This window comes from Octodon degus, unplaced genomic scaffold (assembly GCF_000260255.1).
Source record: "Octodon degus isolate 3935 unplaced genomic scaffold, OctDeg1.0 scaffold00088, whole genome shotgun sequence".
Taxonomy (NCBI): Eukaryota; Metazoa; Chordata; class Mammalia; order Rodentia; family Octodontidae; genus Octodon; species Octodon degus.
Window position 1 is genome coordinate 2,190,775 of NW_004524664.1, and position 21,933 is coordinate 2,212,707.

The 21,933-nt window shown below is 39.2% G+C and overlaps 1 protein-coding gene across 3 annotated transcripts in view; it reads left to right on the plus strand.

Moving 5' to 3' along the window:
- Positions 1-21,933, plus strand: part of Mtmr7 (myotubularin related protein 7) — a 108,951-nt gene that overhangs the window by 70,933 nt on the left and 16,085 nt on the right. For all 3 annotated transcript variants that reach the window (XM_004637237.2, XM_023722037.1, XM_023722036.1), the window contains exons 7-8: positions 2,978-3,110; positions 21,040-21,149. In XM_004637237.2, the coding sequence (XP_004637294.1) occupies positions 2,978-3,110; positions 21,040-21,149 (243 nt within the window). The remainder of the gene's footprint in view (positions 1-2,977; positions 3,111-21,039; positions 21,150-21,933) is intronic.

Here is a 21,933-nt window from a genome sequence, read left to right on the forward strand (position 1 = left end):
TTCTATCTAAATATGAAATTGACCCCAGCTATGGGAATGGGAAAGGAATATTTTGACCATTCAGTGTAAATAGTGGTTGCAAGAATTAAAATCATCTCCTATCTTCATTAACCAGTTAACACACAGCAGGGGAAAGAAGACTTGTCATTTGAAAACGTGTGTTTGGGTGCATCCCAATCCTCCTGCCAAGATCAACTTTTATTGTCATTCCCAATAATAACAGATCAGGCTCTGTTGTTATTCAGGCATAAAATGTAACTGCTGAAATCTCAGATGCCAACACTAAGATAGGACCCAAGGCTGACCTTTAACTGGTTAAGAAGATACACACTGATTGAGCTTTGATAGGTTTGCTTCAGGATTAAAAGGATAGTCTGATTCTGCTTTGTTACAGTGTCATCCTGTTCATGTCTCACTTCATTCTGTTACTCTGTCATTTATCTTGTTAATCAGCAAGTCAGTACATCCCTCCTGTGGCATTAGGGATAGGGTCATAAATGAGGGTAGGGGCTTGGTCATCAGTGAGACTGATGAGTCTCCTCGTGTTCTCCATCCCAGTTCTCATTCACCCTTATGTATAAAATACTATATATAAAATTCATGTGTGTGATATATACATAATGTAGGATAACTTTTTTGGATATTTACTAATTATAAAACCATGTTTCCTGCTTTGAGGGTTCAGCTTTTGCCACATTGTTGTAAAGCTTTTAAAATAGGTGGAAGTCCTGAAAAATTATTTTAGATGGTGGATTAAGTAGTGCCATCTTTTGTTCATTAAATGAAGTACACAGTGGCTTTCAGAAAGTTTTCTTGTGCTTGCTCCTTTGCTTTTAAGTAAGACTGCAAATCAGTTCTTTCATTATAGGTAATTATCTGTTGTAAAGTCTGAACATAGTCTTAACCATAATTATGTTTTAGTTATTAAAGTAATATTAATAGTATTTTGCTTTTTATTACATACTTTTCAAAGAGTATTTGTGTGGTATGTGGTAAGTTGGCTCAACTTGAATTATTGAAGATCAAGCATAAGCAAAGTTTATGTAACATAAAGATAATTGCAAATATCCTATTAATTTGTTTTGTTTTATGAAGCTTGTTATAAGGGATAAACCAAAAGCTTTGAAAAGAAATTATATAAAAGTGACATTTTATAACACATAATTTCTGAACAATGCAATAATTTTTGAGAAAAATCTCCCCTTAAAATATTTAAGTTTTCCAAAATATGAACCTTAATAGTCTTTAAGATACAGTGTTTAATTTGGGGGTTATTAAGCTACACCTTTTATTTTAATGACTTATCCAGAAGAGAGGCAGGCCTGTTTCAGACTGGGACAGCATCCTGAGGTGCTGATATTCCCAGATAATGCTATACGTGCTAAGCCTATAGGAGCAGAGCTATGATTGAGATGTGAGCCCTGGGACAGTGGCTTTTCCTCTGCTCTTTTATTTCTATTCATTAAATTATAAACATGTGTTCTTTGTAGCAGGGAAAATACAGGAGTATCAACAGTAACAGTGATGGTGTTCCCCTGCCACTGGCATCTGCTGTCTTTCTGCTGTAACTATTGCCAAATTGGTATATTACTACATACAATTAATTTTGCTTAATGAATGTGCATAAATATAATTGTATATAATCTTAAGTTGGTTTATTTTATTAAAATAGATTATTGTGAATATTCTATAGCTTTTATACATGTATATATGTGTGTATAGAGATATATGTATAAATGTATGTTATATACACACATACATGTACATATACATACAAACATATACATATATACACATACAAATATATGTATATCTGATCTGTGCCATGATCCAGAGAATAAATAAACCGTAATTTATCCAGTCATCGTCCTATTGAGATATTCAGGTTCTTTCTATTATAAAAATATTACATTAAACATTATTGGACATGTATGTGCTGGTACTTTTAACTTTGTCAGAATCTCAGAAGTAGGAGATCTGGGTCACAAAATATCTGTGTTTTTACATAGTTGAGCTCTTTTAACTCGGCTTAGCTTTTTGAGAAGTGCTGCTTTGCATTGTCTTTGAACAGTGGGTATTTGTTGGAAGGTCCTGGCACAGGTTCTCTGCCTGGGAGTGTTCCCCTCCTTTGTGGCAGGGGCGCAGAGCAGCCCAAGGAGACTGTTTCCTAGGATGTGGTGGCCTGCTTAGTCAGACAGATGAGTGTAACATTACCAGTCACTACTCCATTCTAGAAATCTGAGCATTTCCCAGAAAAGGCAAGACTTGCCTACTTCTTCATCTTGCAACACAGGGCTAGGCCACAGTTTGAGCTTAATGAATATTTTCAGAGTCCATTATTATTTAACACATTTTGCTCTAAGATATCTAACTTCTCAGTTAATAAAAATGGTATTGAAAATGGTTTTATAAAATGTGTATTAGGTGTCTAGATTTAAGGCAGTTGGAGGAAAAGTCCCAAGACTGAAGGTCTTCATTCCCTCTCTTCATTTTATTCACTGATTCTTGCTCAGGGTTTAATTGAATATCTGCAGGACCCTTGCACATTAGAATGATGTAACTATTCATAATTGATAGCATGCTTATTGACAGTATCATACTATAAGATAGCATAATTTACTAAATCTTATACTGACAACTATGTCTGCTGATGCTCTTCTTCCAACCTGCAGATTATCATGTGTGGCATTAAATTGGAACAACTTGACTGCCACAGAGTTCCTCATCATTTGGTATCCCTAACAGGAAACTTCCAGGGGATCTCCAGGAGGGTTTATCTGTGGAGTGTTTCCCACCTGAGAAGCAAATTCATGGTGTTGTCTATAAGCTTAGCCTGAGTGCCAGAAACTACATCATGTAGTGTAGTGTCCCAGTGATTTCAACTGTGTTGTACTTCCTATGAATATCTGTAAGTTATTTTGTTTATTTGGTGCCCTGAATGTAATTGATACCTATTCTGTTTTGCTGACCACTTCAGCTTAATGCAATGGCAAATCGTGCTGCAGGGAAAGGCTATGAGAATGAAGACAATTATTCCAATATCAAGTTTCAGTTTATCGGGATAGAGAACATCCATGTCATGAGGAACAGTCTGCAGAAAATGCTGGAAGGTAAACCATTTCCTTACACATAGGTTTAACAAAATACAGTTAAATACTTTGATGCGAAAACAAAGTAAGATAGTTTTTTGCTTTTAAAATTGTTTTTGTTTTCCAGTGATGAGGTTTACATAGATGTGACAAGTTGGGGAAATAACCATGTTATAGTGATTCTTTAAAATTTAGTTGGCTTTTTTAGTTTCTTTTATGTATTGTTATGAAGCAGTTGGTGGTCCTAAGTCATAGATTCTCCAATGACACTTAACATCTAAGATAAAAAGTGCACAGAGATATTTTCTTTTTCTTCCTCATGTTAGTCTGGCTTACATTCAAGACCATTTAGAGAGAAAGCAATCCTACACTTTAAGGAAGAACCCACTGTCCTTGTGTGGAGGCCGTGCTCATGAACTGTACTGTAAAGCTGAGTGGCCTTTAGCAGGGGAGTATTGGGGGACCTTATTGCTGTGACACACATGCACATAACATCCCCCAGCACTCATGCACAGAGCAGCAACACTATAGATGTGTACACACAAACTTGTTCAAGTAGAAAATGTAGAAGTTGGATTATGTAATATGGAGATATATTTAATATAGTCATCAGCTGACTAGCAGCAATTCTACAGCATGTGCTGATGTGGTCATAAAGGCCACAGAAAAATCTGTTGTTGCCAGTCCACCACATATGGCTCCTGAGACAAGAGCACACAGAAGCCAGGCATTTGTTGCCTTGCCTAGAAAGGCTGTGTGTACACTTCAGGGAAAATATGGAAGATGGAGCTGAGTGCTAGGGCAGTAGGCTGTCTTAACAGAAAATATGGAGCCTCGGCTGATAAGGGGCAAAGAAGGTGCTGAATTATTTTTTCTGTGAATACACATTTGTTCTTTTTTTTTTTTTTTTTTTTTTTACTTTTTTTGGCAGAACCGGGGATTGAACTCAGGCCCTTGCTTTTGCCAGGCAAGTGCTTATTCTACCGAGCTATCTCCCCGGCCCCTCACATTTGTTCTGATATAGTTACTTATGCAGTTTTCTATTTAGTCAAAACAGGATGTGATGAGAACCTAGTGGTGTGGCTGCGGAAGCTTGAGGTTGCACACAGGTCTCTTTTTCCTTCTCTGTCCTGGACTTCCTTGTTTCTCTCAGTTGCTAGTATGGAGGCCTCTGGATTGAGTGTCTGCTGTTCTATAGTGCACTGTGGCATGGCTGGGCCTCTGCCACTATCCCAACCCTCAGCCCTCTCCACGGGGAGGGTGCAGTATAATTGACTCAGCACCCAGTTCCCTGAAATGAGCCTCAGTAGTTTTAATGACACAGAGATAATCCAGATACTGGCGTATAGAGAAAGCCACTTATGCCATTCTGGTAATAGCAATAAAATCAGCAACAGTAATGGTGTCTTAGACAAACTGGATGTTGATAAACCCTAAGAATCATTAATATACAGCTTTAACCAGAGAAAAGAAATCTGTAATTATAAACACCAAGGCAAACAAAATATTGATGTACAGTAAACACCTATTAAATCAAACAGGTATAGCTCTACTAACAATAGAAAAATATTCAACAATAATGGCACTTTTAACTTATTATCTAAATATTAATAAAGCTTAATGGAGAGTTGGGGATATAGCTCAGTAGAATAAGCACTTTCCTGGCAAGTGCAAGGGCCTGAGTTCAATCCCAGGTTCCTCAAAAAAAAAAAAAAGCTTAATGGTTATACTAGTACAGATAGAGGAAGTGGGAAAAGGGAGAATTTTAAAAGTTTTTTTTTTTTTATACTTACTGGCAGGGGAGATACTACGATCACAAAAAAGTTGATTTTGAAAAATTAGTCAATGAAATATGAGGAAAAAATAGTGAGCTATAGGGTCCTACTAGGAGTAAAAGGAAGGAACGGCCAAATAGCTCAGCTGATTAAAGTACCTGCAAGCAGGTGCAGGGGCCAGGGGTTCGATCCCTGGGCCTCCTGTGCGAGCCCCTCTCCTGGGGTGTGCTGAGATGGCAATTGAGACTGGGCATGGTGGCATGCACCTGTAATCCCAGCTCTTGGGAGGCTGTAAACAGGTGGATCACTATGAATCTGATCTAGTAGTGAGACCCCGAACACCCTGTAGACCTTTCCCTAAAATTAAAAAAAAAAAGGGTAACAGATAATTAGTAGAATTAGACAAAAGTGACAGAAAGGAACAAACAAGAAAAAGAAGAAAAAAGATAAAAAGCAATGAAGAATAAAAAGGAAAAAAATTAAAAAGAAAGGAAAAAAAACCCCCCCCCCCCCCCCGCCCTCCTTTGTACTTCTGAAAGAGTGATTTCTTTCTAGGATCTACAGTCCTAGAATCCAATAGGTCATTTTTTCCTCTCCTAGCTTTAAGTGCTTTGTGTTTATGAGGTGCCTTTTCTACTTCATCCCTGTTCCTCAAACTGTGGTTAACATCTAAGCCAAGTGTGTTGTTGGTCATGTTGATAGATTGGGAAAGCAATCAGACTACTTGTCTTTGCTGGATATAGGCAGTGAGTGAGGGTTCAAGCAGATCACTGGACTTAATGCTTATAATTTGAGATCCAGTGCCTCTGAAAGCCCTATTCACTGGGCCTGGTTTCTCACCACAGAGAGTTGGGCCTATGTTCTGTACTTCGCTTAAACTTGTCAAGGGTCTGTGTCTAGCCTTCACTCTTTTGGCAACTGTCTCTTGTAGCTGCCTTCTCACCTAGTTACTGTGGTGAGGTGACACTGGAAACCCTGAAATGTAGTTCTGCAGTTGTTCTATGGCTCAATCAACAATTAAACCTTCTCAGGATGGTTCTAGTGTAAACTCTCTCGAACATGACAGGTGCTGCAGTGGATTTGTCCTTCAACTCTAGCCTGCTGTGAGGGAGTCACTTTTGGAATATATACCCAAGCTGTTTTTGTAGTTTACAATAGCTCTGGGCTTTTCTTGAGGCTAGCCCTGCTGGCCTGTTCCCTAATTTCTTCTTGGATCGGCCAGTCCCCAGGCTTTCTTTTTTTCCCTGGACATTAGCTTCCTACACTTTCAGGCAAGTCGGCTGCTCAGTGCCTCTGCTGTCCTTGTTGGCAGTTGGCAGATGGCTGCAGCCAGGGCTCAGAATTCACAGTCATGGAGTTGGTCAGAACCAAACATATACTGTCATCTATGTGATATGGCTCTGTCATCCCAGCTTTGGTGCCATTATTGAAAAGGTAGTCTAGTGTAAAGTGTTTATCATTAAAAACTTTTATAATTGTTGATAAGCTTGATGCTTTTCAAGTAGCAGTTTCATAAAATGACTTCAGAATAACAACAAAAAGTTTCCTGGAGACAGTTAATCCCAGGTATTCCCAATAGATGTAAACTTGATTTTAGTTTCTAAATCAGCATTTCACCTCTGAACCCTTATCCCTATGATCTCACTGTGTTTTTCTAAAGAACAAGCTAACTGACTGACCAGGTTTCTGAAGGCAGCTTTCTGTTTCATAAGGGATCGTGGGTACCGGTACGTAACATTCCCCACTTCATCAGAAACAGGAATTTAGGGCCATGTTCACATCCTATGTAGATAATTTTATACACGCTGATTTAATTTTTCATGGTGATTCATAAGTTCTAGACCAAATTATTTTTGTGATTTGTAGCTATTAAGAAGATAACTTTTGAGGGCTGGCCAGATAGCTCAGCAGACCAAAGCACCTTCTTAAGCAGAACGCAACATCCGGGTTTGATCCCTGGCATGCCGTACTGGCCCTGCCCCCAGGGCTCTCTGAGATGGTGATTGAGACTGGGCTTGGTGGTGTGTACCTGTAATCCCAGTGGTTGAGAGACTGAAAGCAGGAGAATTACTACGAGTCTGATCTATGTAGTGAGACCCTGTACTAAATACATAAAAAAAGATAACTTTCATTTACATAGTGATTTTGTTACTTATTAAATGCTTTCATAATAGTTCTCCTTTTAATCCTATAGAGTAGGATTCCCTAAGTCTTAGGCCACTGACTATTAGGAACTTGGCCACATAGCAGCAAGGAAGTGGTGGATGAGAAAGTGAGGTTTACTTTGTGCTTGCAGTTGCTCCCTATTGCTCACATTACTGTCCGAGTTCTGCTCTTCTCGTAGGAGCACATATCCAACTGTGCACTGGGCATCCAAGGGATTTAGATTGCATGCTTCTTATGAGAGTCTCATCCAAAGTGGAGTTGAGTTAGTTTTGGCTCACAGTTTATAGAGCTTTGAGTCCATAGTCAGCTGGTTCTAGGCAGGGTGGCATGGCAGAGCAGAAATCATCTGTGGGAGGGCACATAAGAAGCAGGAAGCAGCACCCTCCCTTTCTCTTTTTATTCTAAGCCTCACCAAAATGAATGAAAAACAAAAATCAGTGGAGAGTTCTTTTGAGAAGGAAGAGAGACCCAATGATAAGGCAGCAGAAACCTCGAAGGCTGCCAAAAAAAAAACCACTGCCTTTAAAAGAAAATATCACAAGTCCTATTTATGCCATGGGTTTATTGCAGCAGGTGATTCTCACTCTCCATCCTGCTCAGTGGTTTAAGTGCCAGCCATGGTGACTGGCTGTCTGAGGAAGGCATGAATCTTTCAAGTCTTCTTTGCCACATGGAGACCAAGCACTCTCCATTAACACACAAATAGTTTTTCAAAGAAAAAACCATACACATGAAAAAAAGAAGTAAGGGCTGGCGAAATAGCACAATGGACTAAAGGCCCTGCTTATACAGCCTGAGGACCAGGGTTTGATCCCTGGCATGCCGTGGTAGCCCTGACCCCCAGGGTGCACTGAGAATGTGACTGAGACTGGGCCTGGTGGTGCACGCCTGTGATCCCAGCGCTTGGGAGGCCACAAACAGGATCACTAGGAGACTGATCTGTGTAGCGAGACCCTGTAGTCCCTGTTCTAAAATACATTAAAAAAAAGAGAAGTGATTATTGAAGGCATGACTTCCTCAATGTATCTTCACTAGAGGCATCATTTCTAGTGACTGATTGCATTGCTAAAGCTAGGAAGTCCTTCATTATTGGTAAAGATTTGTTCTGCTAAGAGCATTTGTCATGAACTCTCAGGAGAAGCTGTAGTTTAAAAGATGGCATAGCTAGCACTAAAGCTAGCACTACAATTAAACAATAGAGGATATTGAAGTACTTAAAATGAATGGGTCATACTGGTATGTAAGCCAGGTTCATAAGTACTGATGTCAACAACAAGGCAACAGCACTTGTTTTGTGCAGTATTTTTTTCAGGTGGATATGCATGAGGATTATTTATGTGCACTTTCATTGCCAGTCAACCCCCCCTCCCCCCGCTGTAGAACTATTCATGTCTTTGAATGATTACATACCATGAAAGCTGAAGTGGTCATTTTGTATCAGTATATGATAGATACAGCAGCTGCCATGACTGAATGTGAAATAATCTGTACTTTATTTAAAAAAAAAAAAAAAGAGTACAAGAGAGACTCTTAGACAATTTTAAATAATTTTTAAGAGCAAACAGTGGGCTGGAGATATAGCTCAGTGGTCTAAATGCCTGCCTGGCAGGCACAAGGACCCGGGTTTGAGCCCTGGTACCTCCCCACTCCCAAGCCAGCAACCAAAACTGGGTGTGGTGGTGCACGCCTGTAATCCCAGCACTGGGGAGGCTCAAGACAAGAGGATCACTAAAGTCCAAGCTGCGTAGTGAGACTCTGTACCAAATACTTTAAAAAACCACAAAAACAAAAAGAGGAAGCAGTAAGTTAAAACAAGCATGCAAACAAATGTTAATCTTGCTGTGGTAAATAAATAAATGTCAGTTAAAACCTCAAAGTAACTTTTTCCATGTTTATTTTAATTAAACTCTGTAGTACTGAAAAGAATGTGATAAAATTAATACTCTAATTATTTATCATTTAAATTGGCTTAGACAGTATATTCTATTTAGAGATACATAATTTTTTTTTATCAGATTACCCTGTTAGGGACTAATCTAAAATATATTTTAAAAATAAAGACATACAAATGCACATCTTGATCATGGTGTTTTGTTTATAATAATAGGATATTGAAAGCCACCAAATGTCTAACAATACCATAGTAGCTGGTAAACAATTTTGCTCTACCATGTGTGTGATATATGTGTGTGTGAGCATGCGCATGTGTGTGTGTATCTGCATTTTACTGGGGATTGAATCAAGGGTCTCTGCACATGCTAGGTAATTGCTCTACTACTGAGCTGCATCCCCTGTCTACTTTGCCTTCTTGATTAAAAAAAATGCATTCATTAATGGTAATAAATGTGAAGAATATCTTACTAATGTACAAAAAAAAAATGCCAGTTGTGAAATTGTATGCATAGTCTCATTCACTATGCAGTAAATAATATGGATGAAGATAGACAAGGAAAGGTCCAGAATGACATTGAATTAGCACAGAAGGACGATAGGTGATATTTTTCCTCTTTCTTCATTATTTGCAAAATATTTGCTACACTTGGTATCTTTTAAACCATACATATTTATTATCACAGAGCTTCTGTGTGTCAGGAGACTGAACACATACAAGTGAAAATCCAGAGGTCTTACTTCTGAGGGTCTTACAGGCTCAAAGTGTTAGCTGGGCTGTATTCTCGTTGAGAGGCTGGAATGGGGGAATTTGCACTGAAGTTCACTCATGCTGTTGACAAAATTAAACTGAGAGCCCCACATTTTCTTGACTGGAAGCCCCCCTCAGATCTTAAGGTTTCACAGTTCTGCGATTATATATATGCTGGCAGTTTGTTTCTTCAAGGCCAGTAAGAGTACTTCCTTCCAGTTCCAGAGTCTGTATATTATAGTTTTGATTGAGATATTTGAAAATGTCTTTTATAGTATCACAGCAGAGAATTTGAGCCTGGTACTTGCTGTCTTTGTTCTGCTGTCAGACAGACTCACAGAAAAACCATCCCACATAGTAATGATGGCATCCCATTTTTGGAAGGAAAACTGTGTCCTTGCCACCAAATTTTAATTTTAATTTATTTTTAATGTATTTAGTACAGGGTCTCACTACACAGATCAGACTCATCGTGATTCTCCTGTTCACAGCCTACCAAGTGCTAGGATTACAGGCATGCGCCAAGAGGCCCAATCTTAGTTCCTGTCTTGGTGCGCCACATGGGTGGCCCAGGATGGCACACCAGGCATCAAACCCCAGTTTGAAGTATTTTTGTCTTCAGTCAGTTCAGATTTCCTTTTTACTCCCTGCTGTCTTTTTTACATCATATCTATGGTGTGATAGGTAATTCAGTCTTGAATAAAATAAAAGGTTTCAATCTTTTACAGATATTTCCAATTTAAGTTTTACATTTTAAAGTTGGTGTTTCCTATCATAGTACCTAACACATTGTTGATAGTGAGTTCTACTAAATATGACCTAGTGAAAAACTATAAAGATTACTCCTCTTTCTGTTCTTTGTATTCTTTTTACCATTTCTATGTAATGCTCTTACATTACCAAGTTATTGAATAGAACAACCAATAATGAATGACCTAAAAAATCTGGGCATACTCCTTAAAAATTTAGCATGGTGGCGTAAAATAGAGTGTGATAGCTTCACACAGTAATGAGAATTCTGTTGAATCAGTAGGTCTATTCTGTCAGAATTTACTAGTCACCATTGCATTGTCATTTGCAGGAGTAAAACAAGTCAAGAGTATGTATTTTGCTTCTGTATGATGTTCTATGAGGACTGAGAATTCAGCTACAGGGATCCTGGGTGAAATCAGCCAGTCCAGACAATACTGTGGAGGGCTGGGGGAGTGCGTGCTGGCTTTGGGTGTCTGTGTGCTGTACAACAGCATCCAGTTTAATTACTTTCTTGTTGTGTGTAACAACTGACGACTTAGTAAATGCCCTTAAGTGAATCATACCAATTTGAAAATTGGGAGGAAGTAAAAGCCTTTGTGATAGATAAAATATCCAGAGCCTGAGGCATAGTACTGCTTGTACTGAGTACTTAATAAATAGGAACTGGAACAGTTGTCCTAAGACATTTGTCTATTCATCAATTACTGGGCATTAGATATAAAAATGTTTTGCACATTAATATAGGAGAAGTGAGTGGTTCTGGTAGAGGGCAACCGTCCTAGCAGGGAGAGAAGATAATGCTGGTTTATGCATGATTATCCTTGAGTAAATCATGGTTGGATGTCTTAACTGGATATTGAAGTCCAATACTATGTCCAGGCGATATTATAAGAGAGGACTAGAGAGAGCAAAAACGTACTAAGATAGTGGGTTTTTTAATCCAGATTATGCTGTTTTTTGCAGGTCACTTAGGAAATTCAAAGATGAATATAAAAATTCCAGCTTTAGAATTACTGTTTTAGGTTCTGTTAAGCATGATGGTAAAGTTTTGGATAACTAAAACATATATTTAAAAAGTACTTATAGAATAAAATATATACTGTGAATTAACTGTAGACATGGCTAATTTTAGTGACAATATATTTTTCCGTGTTGTAATTGGGGATTAGTGGTCCAGTTGCTTGCCAGTTGACAGTGTGTTCTCAAAATTGATGACTGTTGTTCACCCTGAAAGCTTTCTCTGCTGGTATGAATATGGAATGAGCCCCATCTCTTATATCCCCTGCTGTTTTTGCTTTTAATTTTGTTTTTGTATGTATTTGATATGGGGTCTCACTATGCAGCTCAGACTCATAGTGATGCTCCTGTTTTCAGCCTCCCCAGCACTGGGATTACAGGTATGCACTGTCACTCCTGCCCGGTCTTGGTGGCCAGCTCAGTGCACCCAGGGGCAGGTCCGGCATGGCATATGGTGCTGCAGATCAAACCCTAGTCCCTGCACTTGCCTAGGCAGGCGTTTAGTCTGCTGAGCTATCTCATCAGGCCTGCTACCAGGATCCTCACCTGACATAATTCCTCCCCACCTCTCTACAGCTTACCTTAGATTTCCCATTATAATAATGGGAAATCTATTTTCTGTGCTTTTAAGTTTACTACTTAGATTGTATCATTCTTTAAGCCTTTCCTTTGAGTTACTCCTATTCAGCCAGGCTTAGTTTTTTTTTTTTTTTTTTTTTTCCGGGGGTGGGCTGCCTCAGGATGCCTTCAGGGCAGGTCTGGTAAGGCATGAGGATCTGGGGATTGAACCACAGCATCCTGAGCCTGACTGCTTTGCTTCAGCAGGCACTTAAACAACTGAGCTAGTGGGCAGGCCCCCTCAAGCCGTTCTTATAGGTAGTAAGATAATACAGAAAATAGAGTGAAGAGAGCTTCTGTGCCACTAACATCTGAGTTCTTTCCTCCTATCTAAATTGAGATAGTTGTGTCTATGATTGGTGGAATGTTGTGATGGCTCAGTTCAAGGAAAGTACTCAGTCTTAGTACTGACTCAGCAAAGATGTAATAAAAATACACATATTTTTATTGCTGCAGAGTTTTATATACCCCAGCAGTTAATCTCTTCTTACTGTTTTAATATATGTAAATCTTGAGATAGTACAGTTTACTATTATATATGGTGAATTTATCATTAGATACAAAATTCATATATAAAGTTAATAAATGCTGATAGGACATTCTTCATATGGACCTGCTGCCTGATTTTCTTTAGGTCAGTGGCAGTGAGTACTCTGGAACATAATTGTGTGTGTACGCATATATGTGTATATATACATACATATAGCTGGATATATATAAATGATCAAAAATAGAGTTTATGTAAATTTTTAAAAATATTTATTATGGAAGAAAGCCACATTTCCATTAATCCCCCCTCAGAACATCCCTTCTTCCTTTGAAGTCACTTTTCCATTGTTCTCACCACTTTCTGAAGCAGTTCAGGAAGTCCTCTTTTGTGTCTTTTCAAATTATAAAAAACTCAGTGAATTATGCTGCCAAGTACCGTTTAATAGAAAGGCAGGCTCATAAAAAAATAAAACAGTGTGTCCTCATCCACTTTGTTCACCACTTCTGATACCATGTGACATCTGGCTCTTCCCCAAAGTCAAAATGATCATGAAAAATAAACATTTTGAATCAATTTGGCCACATTTAACTAAAAACACTCATGAAGGAGGACTTCTAAAACTTCTTCAGAGAGCAGGAAAAATGATGGGAAGAGCATACTTGGAGTAGAAATATTTTTGAGGGGTGTTAATGGCAACATTATTTAGTCTAAGACTTTACGAACAATATTCTCATTTTTTATCAAACTACATATACATGTACACACATATGGGTATATATTTACCATTTTCTGTGTGGAAACTCAAGCAGTGAGAATACAGATTCTGTGCACAGAGTTTGCTCTTTATTGCACCTGGCCATTTTGTTTCATCAACACACTCTCTCAGACAAAACAGGGCAACGTGAAAGTGACATTCAGAGCATCATGTGGAGATTCCCAAAAATGTCATCATGAACAGGGTTAGAAACATTTTGAACGATAACCTTTAATCTTGTTGGTGGCTTTTACAAATTTCTCTAGTTAAGGCAGAGTTCCTTACATAGAGGGCCCATGTTGGTTGACTTGGGTAGGGAAGAGAGCACACCGACACAGTAGAACATAGCAGAGCTTAGTTTATTTTTTGTCATCTTGATGGGCTATAAATTAATGTTGGAAGCTACCCAGCGGGCTTCATTATACATTTCCATTTAGAGGCCATAATTAGGGTCTCTTTGAATGTTTTCACTTCCTACAATGTTCAACAAAGGCAGATTATTATTTTGCCAGTTCTCATTGGTCTTGGCTTCTTGACTTCAAATGGGGAAAAGGGGCAAATCAGACATCAGTGGAACTCAGCCATAGTTAGGATAATTAGGAAGAGAGGCTGCATCCATTTTGACTGTAGGCCTCTGGGTACAAGGAAGGTCAAACCCATGGGGTTTACATGGAGCCTTCTTTGTGCCCTCACTGAGCTCACACATATTGGCATGGAAAACATGAGAGTGGGATAGGAAATGTCCAAGGAACACAGACACGCTTTCTTTCCTGCTAAATAAATTTCACATTTCTTTTTCTTTTTTGTAATTTTTGGTACCAGGGATTGAATTTGGGACCTTGAGCTTGCCAGGCAGACGCTTATGCCACTGAGTTCTCCCCATGCCCCACATTTCTAAGATTTAAAAATTATATATATTTTTCTTTCTAATGGTAGTCTGTGTATGTTTATAGGAAATAGTGCCCTGTTATATAAAACAAATAACACTAGACCTGGATAGCCAGTGTGGTTTTCAGTAATTTGTAGTTTATGCTTCTGATGTCGGCTGAAATGAACTTTGTTCAGCAAAGTGGTTTGTAAATATTGGTTTGGGTTTGGCAACCAGATTGAACAGATCAGTATTTGTGCCTTGTGCTGAGTTTGTCCAAACAAACCCAACACTTTTAAATTTGAAAACCCAGGCACTCATCATTTTAGTCTCAAGTGTAGCTCCATCTGCCCTGTGCATTAATCATCAGCAGAGCTGTTTGCCTTGCTCACTGCCACTGGCCATTAGAGGAGGACACTTTCTAGGTTGTCACCAGGCCTGAAAACCTGGTGGGGTTATCTTATCAAGCATGTGCAATTTTAGCTCCTGAAAGCAGAAATGTTACATGACAGCCATTCTTAATGCAGGAAGAGAGGACCTGACGAGGCAGAAGCCCCCAGGCTTTTGCCTTGCTGTGCGACCTGCGTGATGAAAGGAGCACTGCCACGGTCTTTCTTGGAGCATATTTCAGGAGCTTACTCGGCACCACCCTTCTTCCCTTGTGTTTGGCACAGGACCTCTGCGGTTTAGCTGGAAAGCCTGGTGTCTTTATTTTTAAAGTTTCTATCACTTCTGTGCCTTGTGGGAAGAGAAGGTAAAGAGGATCATTTGTTCCTGGGCTGAGCTTCAGGGTTTGAATACCAATATATTCTCAGCTTCCTTGGGCGTTTTTAAAATAAACAAGATGCTAACCAGTCCAGCATCCTATAATAACAACCTGAAAGTTTAGCCTGTGTAACAAAGAGAAAAAAGTTGGCAGTAGAATGTTATCTGTAGAGGGTTTAAAAGAGTCAGTTGAATCCAGAACTCCACACGATGCAATGTGTATATTTTAGGGTTAGGTTAAATACTTTGGGTCATGGCCTCAGTTTAGAAAGATCTAACAGCAGCCACCCAGGAGTGGCAAGCACTTCATAGAGGGTGCTGGAATTTTCCATGCTTCCATCTCAGCTATCTCTGGGCATTGTGCATGATCAGGAGTCAACCTGTTGCTTGGAAGACCTGCGCAGTGTTGCTAGCCAGTGTCACCAGAAATTATCTCTGCTGAACTGGGGCAAGAACAGCAGAGCTTGCTTAATGCTGAGTAGGAGCTGGCATGTGGCCTTTGCATCCTATATAGTTCTTTGTCCTCAAACTGTGTCCACACTTCCCTGAGCTTATAAGATATCCTCCCAGGGTGCACCCTGACTGCATTACTTTATGGGAATTGGCTTCTAGATCATCACCTTCTGCATGCCCTCTTTCTTAAAACGATATGTTCTTCTCTCAAAGTGGGCCTGTGTGAGGTAATTAGGGTCAGATAAGGTCCTCAGGGCAGAGCCTCTGATTGAATAGCTTGCGACTTTATAAGGAAAGGAGGGAGGCCACAAGACCTCCGAATGTACATACCCCACCACTTACCGTGTTGTGCTCTACTGTACCTAGGGCTTTGCCAAGAAGATGTGGCTCCTTGACCTTGACCTTGCACTTCCAGAATCATGAACCAAAATAAACTTTTTTTCACAAAGTAACCTTCTTTGGATACTTAAGTATGGCCATAAAACCAGGCCAATACAAAGAAAATCTCCAGATGGCAGAAGAGAACCTTGAGCTCTTGAGCTCTTTGTACAGTGAAGGGTTGGAAAGGGAGAGGCAGAGAGCCTCATTGCCATCAATGGAAGCAGAGGGCTTCAGACTTTACTTAAATTTGGTTTTAGTTTTCAGTCAGCATTGTACTTTGTTGTTGTTGTTGTTGTTGTTTTAAATTGAATAGTTACATGCTTATAACAGAAACCAATAAAACTACATTTCCCTGGCCCAGCTGTCCCGACCACCACTCCCACTTTCCAAGGTGCCCTTGGGCTTTCTGTTAACACCAGAAACTTCCTTTTTATGAAGAGTTCCTAACTTTCCTCTGCAGAGGAAGAGGGTTAGGTGTCATGTCCCTTCCACCTCTCGGCATACATGCTTCCCTGCTCTGCCTGCCATGGACTTAGTCACAGTTTTGATAAGCTCCTTATTCAACCATGCTGTAGGACTTTGTTATCCAGTGTTATGGACTCATTCAGGTTTTTGGCAGATTCCTCTCTGGGGCTTCCAGCCCTTCCAGGAAGACTTGGCCATCCTAACATTTGTGGGTAGGACTAGCCAAGTCTCCCATAGCATAGCCCAGCAGCTAAGAAAGCCTGCCCATGTCTCACTGCATCCAGCCACTTTTTCTTTTCACTCTTATGAGCACACAGGAATGGATGGCAATTTCCAGGAAATTCATAAAGAAAGAACAAACACAAGTGACAGATCCTGCACTACCATTCCCAGGCAGTCTTAAGCAGGAAAACAAAACTGTGTGTGTGTGTGTGTGTGTGTGTGTGTGTGTGCCTGTGTCTTGGGGGTGGGAGTGGGGGATTGTGCGAGGGTGGGGTGTCTATGGAAGTAAAGAACAGATTCAATCCAGAAAATAGAATAAAAGAAAACAAACTGGCATTAAGATTACCAAAACTCAAAAGTATGAGCAAACCGAATGTATCAGTTAGGTTCATTGGAGGAACAGATACAATATAAATATACAAAGAATTTACAAAGTAGGCTTCTAGTGGCTCCCTGTGGAGTCAGGGCAGGAAGAATGCAAAGTGACTATCTGAGCTAGAGAGCCAGAGGAGCCAGATGACAGTTAAAGGCCTGGAGCTCACTGCAGAGTCGCTTGAGTCTGTAGTGGAAAGCTGAAGGGTCTGCATTTGGAGGCTGGAGAGTCTGTGCTGGAAGACTGCAGAAGCTAGAGACAAACACCAATGTCAGTAACACAGGCTGGAGTCTTCCAGAGAAGCAGAAGAGGGCAGATTCCCTTCTTTTCCTCTTTAGTTCATCCAGGCCACAAGCCTATACTGGCTGGTGCCTGCCATATCCCAGTGTGTTTTTCCCTCCTTAAATTTAGAGGCTTAGAGTCAGCCATCCAGACACATCCAGAACTGTGCTCCACTAATTGCAGGAGTTTCTCATTGAAGCTGACCACACAAAGTGATACCAAGTATTAGCTAGGATACAGGGGAGGGGAGTGAAAAGACAAACAAGTGCAGCCTCTTTCCACAATAATTTGGCAATAGGAGGTAGAGATGAAGAAGCATAAACCCATGACCCAGCCCATTTCAATTTAGAAATGCAGAGATTTGCCACAAGGAAGTTGTGGAAAGATGTTTTTATTGGGCTGTTTGTGAATACTGAAAAGGAAATAATTGTCAATAGGAAGTAGATAATCAGATACATTCAGAGTAGAATATTATATAGCTATTAGCCCCTTAGCATTTTTACCCCAGTGTTGCTTTGGGAGTACATTTGTTTATGTACTATCCCAAGCATTGCCCAGCAGGTATCATTTCAATCAGTTGAATCTTGCATTAAATAAATAGGATAGAATTGTGATTTTTGTATTTCCTGTTATCTTATAAAACTAATAAAAAATATGCAGTATTCTGTCATCCTGTATTTAAATAATTGGGCTAAATGGTAAATGGCTAAAATGAGGAAGATGTTTAATTACATAATATGGATTCAAAATATTGGAGAATACAAAAATCAAAAGTGTTAAAAGTAAATTGTTGCATATGTATAAAGTTGTATATATAAATTTTAAAACATATACAACAGCTATATAATTTGAGGGTAACAGTAATAAGAGCTAACATACTGTTAGCAACAGGCTGATATCTGCATTCTGATTCTGGGAGTACTGAGACAGGGGAAGGCTAAGTAACATGCCTGTATCACACAGGTAGCATGCAAGTAATTCAAGAACAGAAAGGAACAGAATGACATGAGAATATGGGGCTCTGGTTCGGCTCCGCCTCCCACTTGAGTTACATCCCCAGCCCCTTTTTTCATTTATTGTTTGAGACAGTCTCACTAAGTAGTCCAGGCTGGGTGTAAAATTTTGATCCTCCTGCCTCAGCCTCCCAAAGTGCTGAGATTACATGTGTACACTGCCACACCCACCTAACTTTAATTTTTAGAGTAGTTTTCAGTTCAGCGAAAAACTGATCAGTAGGTAGGGAGGCTTCCCATATACCCCTTAATCATGCATTGCCCCCCATAGCACTGTTCCCCATCCGTGCTACATTTGCTCCACCTGATGAACCCGTTCACCTGTCCTCATCACCCAATGTCTACAGTTTACATTAGGACTTAGATTCTGCACTCATGTTGGGTTTCAATACATATTTAATGACTTGCATCCACCATTATAGTGTAAAAAAGAGTTCACAGCCCTAAAAATTCTTGTGCCCCACCCGGTCACCCTTTCTCTAGCCTAACTCCTAGCAAATGCTGATCTTTTTTTACTATCTCCATAGACTTATCTTTTCCAGAAGGTCATAGATGGAAGGATACATTTTATAGATATTACAAATTAGCTTCTTCCAGTTTAGTAATACACAGTTTAGGTTCCTCCCTTTCTTTTTATGACCTGATAGTTCATTTCTTTTTATCACCCAACTAGTGGTATTCCATTATCTAGATGTATAATGCTGTTTTAATACATCATAGCTTTTAATGATTAAAATGATAATCTTGAAAGAAGGAAGGGAAACACACACACACACACACACACACACACACACAAGATAGCTAAAATAATTGTACTACTAATTTCTTTTTCTTTTCTTTCTTTTTTTTTTCTGTGGTGGAACCAGGGATTGAATTCAGGCCCTTGCACTTGTCAGGGAAATGCTTATTCCACTGAGCCATCTCCCTCTATTTGTTTTTTGAAAGGACCAGTTAATGCTTAAAATTTTCTTTTTGATCAATTTTATGTGTTTCTATCTAGTAATCTGGACAACTACTTTGAAGACAACACTGCAATATAATAACCATTGTTGAATTCCTATCTTGTTTTGTGAAATTCTGTATTGTTTCTGATTTTTTTATTGTTTCTATTATCTTTACAATAAATAATAAAAATAAATAAAATGATAGTCTTAGAAACATCCCGTTGCTGAGTAGAATATCTAGGACTATAGCGCTGACAGTATCATAGACTGGGCTTCATACAGCAAGGTACCCTTTCATTTACTGTATTGTGTGTATTTTACTAATGTCTTCATGCCTATAATATGGGCCTGCAATCAGAGGGGCCTCTGGGACAATGATCTACTCCTGTGACCTCTGGGACAGTGATCCACTCCAGACTCCTCAGCACAGGCTTTTAGAAAGATGTGGGAATCTTACCTAAACATATTCCTCATAAAGATTTTGGGTGAGTGGGCTGGGGAGAGAGCTCAGCAGTCTGAACACCTGCCCAGCAAGCATGAGGTCCCAGATTTGATTCCTTACTGCATGCCAAACTGGCCTCGCACCTTACTGGCCACCAAAACGGGGCATGTTGACACACGCCTGTAATCCCAGTGCTGGGGAGGCTGAGAGAGGAGGATCTGTGTAATGAAACCCTGTACCAAGTAATAAATAAATTAAAAGACTTAAAAAAATATTTTGGGTGGGAATCTCAGTGTTACTTCCTTCATCACTGCTTTCTCTTTGCCTCATTCTAATTACATATGCTTTTTAGTGTGACTTTTATTGTAGAAAGTCAGAGTAAACCACTTGTTACCTGGCATATTATTAGAGGAAGGGGAGCTTCTAAAATAAATATTGTTGTTAACAGTTGCCATGTATTGCATATATGCAGTGGTTTTGAAGAGTTGTCAAAGTTGAATTGAGGAGTTTGGAGTTGGAAAGATATAACTTAGTGTATCTTCTATATTTGAAAAATGAGGCACTTGAGGCCCAGAGACTGAATGTGTGCAAATTAACAAAGTCAATTACTGTTACTGACAGAATTGGAAATAGGAACTAGGACTGCTCCTGCATTTGTTTCCTGCATCAGAGTATAATAAGATATACCTAAACTAAAACAAAACTATAGATCATTATTTTATTTTTGTGGGTTGTTATGTAAGACTGCTGAAATGGCTTCATAGGTGTAGTACTCCACTGCAATGCTTTGGAACGTTGGATCTGCGATGTGTAGTCAGAACAGCAGCTCTAAAGCTTTTCCATATCTTCTGTTGAATGTAAGGTAAGTTCTTGAAAAATGATTGTATGTGATGTCACAGAAATTTTAACATATTTGCATTATTTGTGTAAATATAGATACCATAGAGAGACTAGGTTTTCTTTCAACGAGAGGGAATCCCCAAACATGATGCATCTAGAGTTGGATCAAAGATTTAAATTTCATTGTTAAGCTCTTAGGCCTTCTTTGCTTTTGGGAGGAGACTTGGAAATAGGAGATTGATCATTTGCATTGAAAGCTTGAGGATAGTTCTGTTGTGTTTTTATAACATCCCTGCTCTCAAATGGTTGAGTGATGGAGAGCTCTAATTCGTTAAGTGCTGAGGATAGTTTTATGAATTTTCCCTCCAGTGAACGCTTAACTCAGGTACTCCTCAGGTACCCATTTTTACTGTCTTCCAGAAAATTGAATAGATGTTTTCTGCTGAACTTTTATTATGGTAACATTCACTAATGTTCATTCGTGTTAGGATATACATTTTACAGATATCATTATTACAAGCAGAGACAACATTCTTCAGGAAAATAGAAAAGCCTTGCTTGAAATAATAAATAGAAGCAAGTTTAGTAATCTTGATTGTTTGATTTAAATCTTCCAGAGAACATCGACAGTGACAAAGAAATCTTTAACAAACTACCTGTAAAAATATGGTTATGATTTATCTTGTAGTTTGTGAACTTAAGTCTCCTTCTATGAGCGATTTCCTGTGGGGGCTGGAAAACTCCGGCTGGTTGCGGCACATTAAGGCCATCATGGATGCAGGACTCTTCATTGCCAAGGTATGAGATTACAGGACATGGAGTAGAGCATCAAGCCACTCTGGCTTCAAAAGAGGTGACCTGCTTACCCCTGCCTGGCAGTATGGTATAATTAGCTGACTTTGCAGACACCCCCGTGGATTTTGTCCTTCAAAGATGAAATTTTGCAAAAGAGTACACTGCTCAGTTGATAGTTTTTTGCACATTGGTAAAATGATAAAATATTTCTGGACTATTCTTTTCCATCAAGCTTATTCTGGCATGGAAGTATAACCAAATGTGAGTCACTTCAGTAACAGGCTTACAGATTACCTCCAATAGGTCATTCTTTTTAAGCTGTACATAAACCAAACTTATATATTACTAGCTAGTAGATTCCACTTTACTTTATGAAAGATCTTGCAATGTACTGTTTCTTTCTTTCTTTCTTTTTTTTTTTTTTTTTTGAACCAGGGATTGAACTCAGGATCTTGCACTTGCCAGACAAGTGCTTGCCAGACTGAGCTGTCTCCCCTGCCCTATTTGCTGCAAATTTCACAGTGGTCTTTGTAAATGTATTCTGTTATGTTGTTCAGTGTTTCTTTAAAATACATTTCTTCTTTTTTTTTTTTTTTTCAGTACTGGGGATTGAACTCGGGACCCTGCGCTTGCCAGGCAAAAGCTTATTCTACTGAGCTATCTCCCCAACACTTTTTTTTTTGTAGTAAAATACATTTTGTTTAGCTTTGTAACTAAAGAGAACTATGTCTTTTCGTATGACACTATAAGCTATCCTTTATTAGATAACCATTTATTGAACAAATAT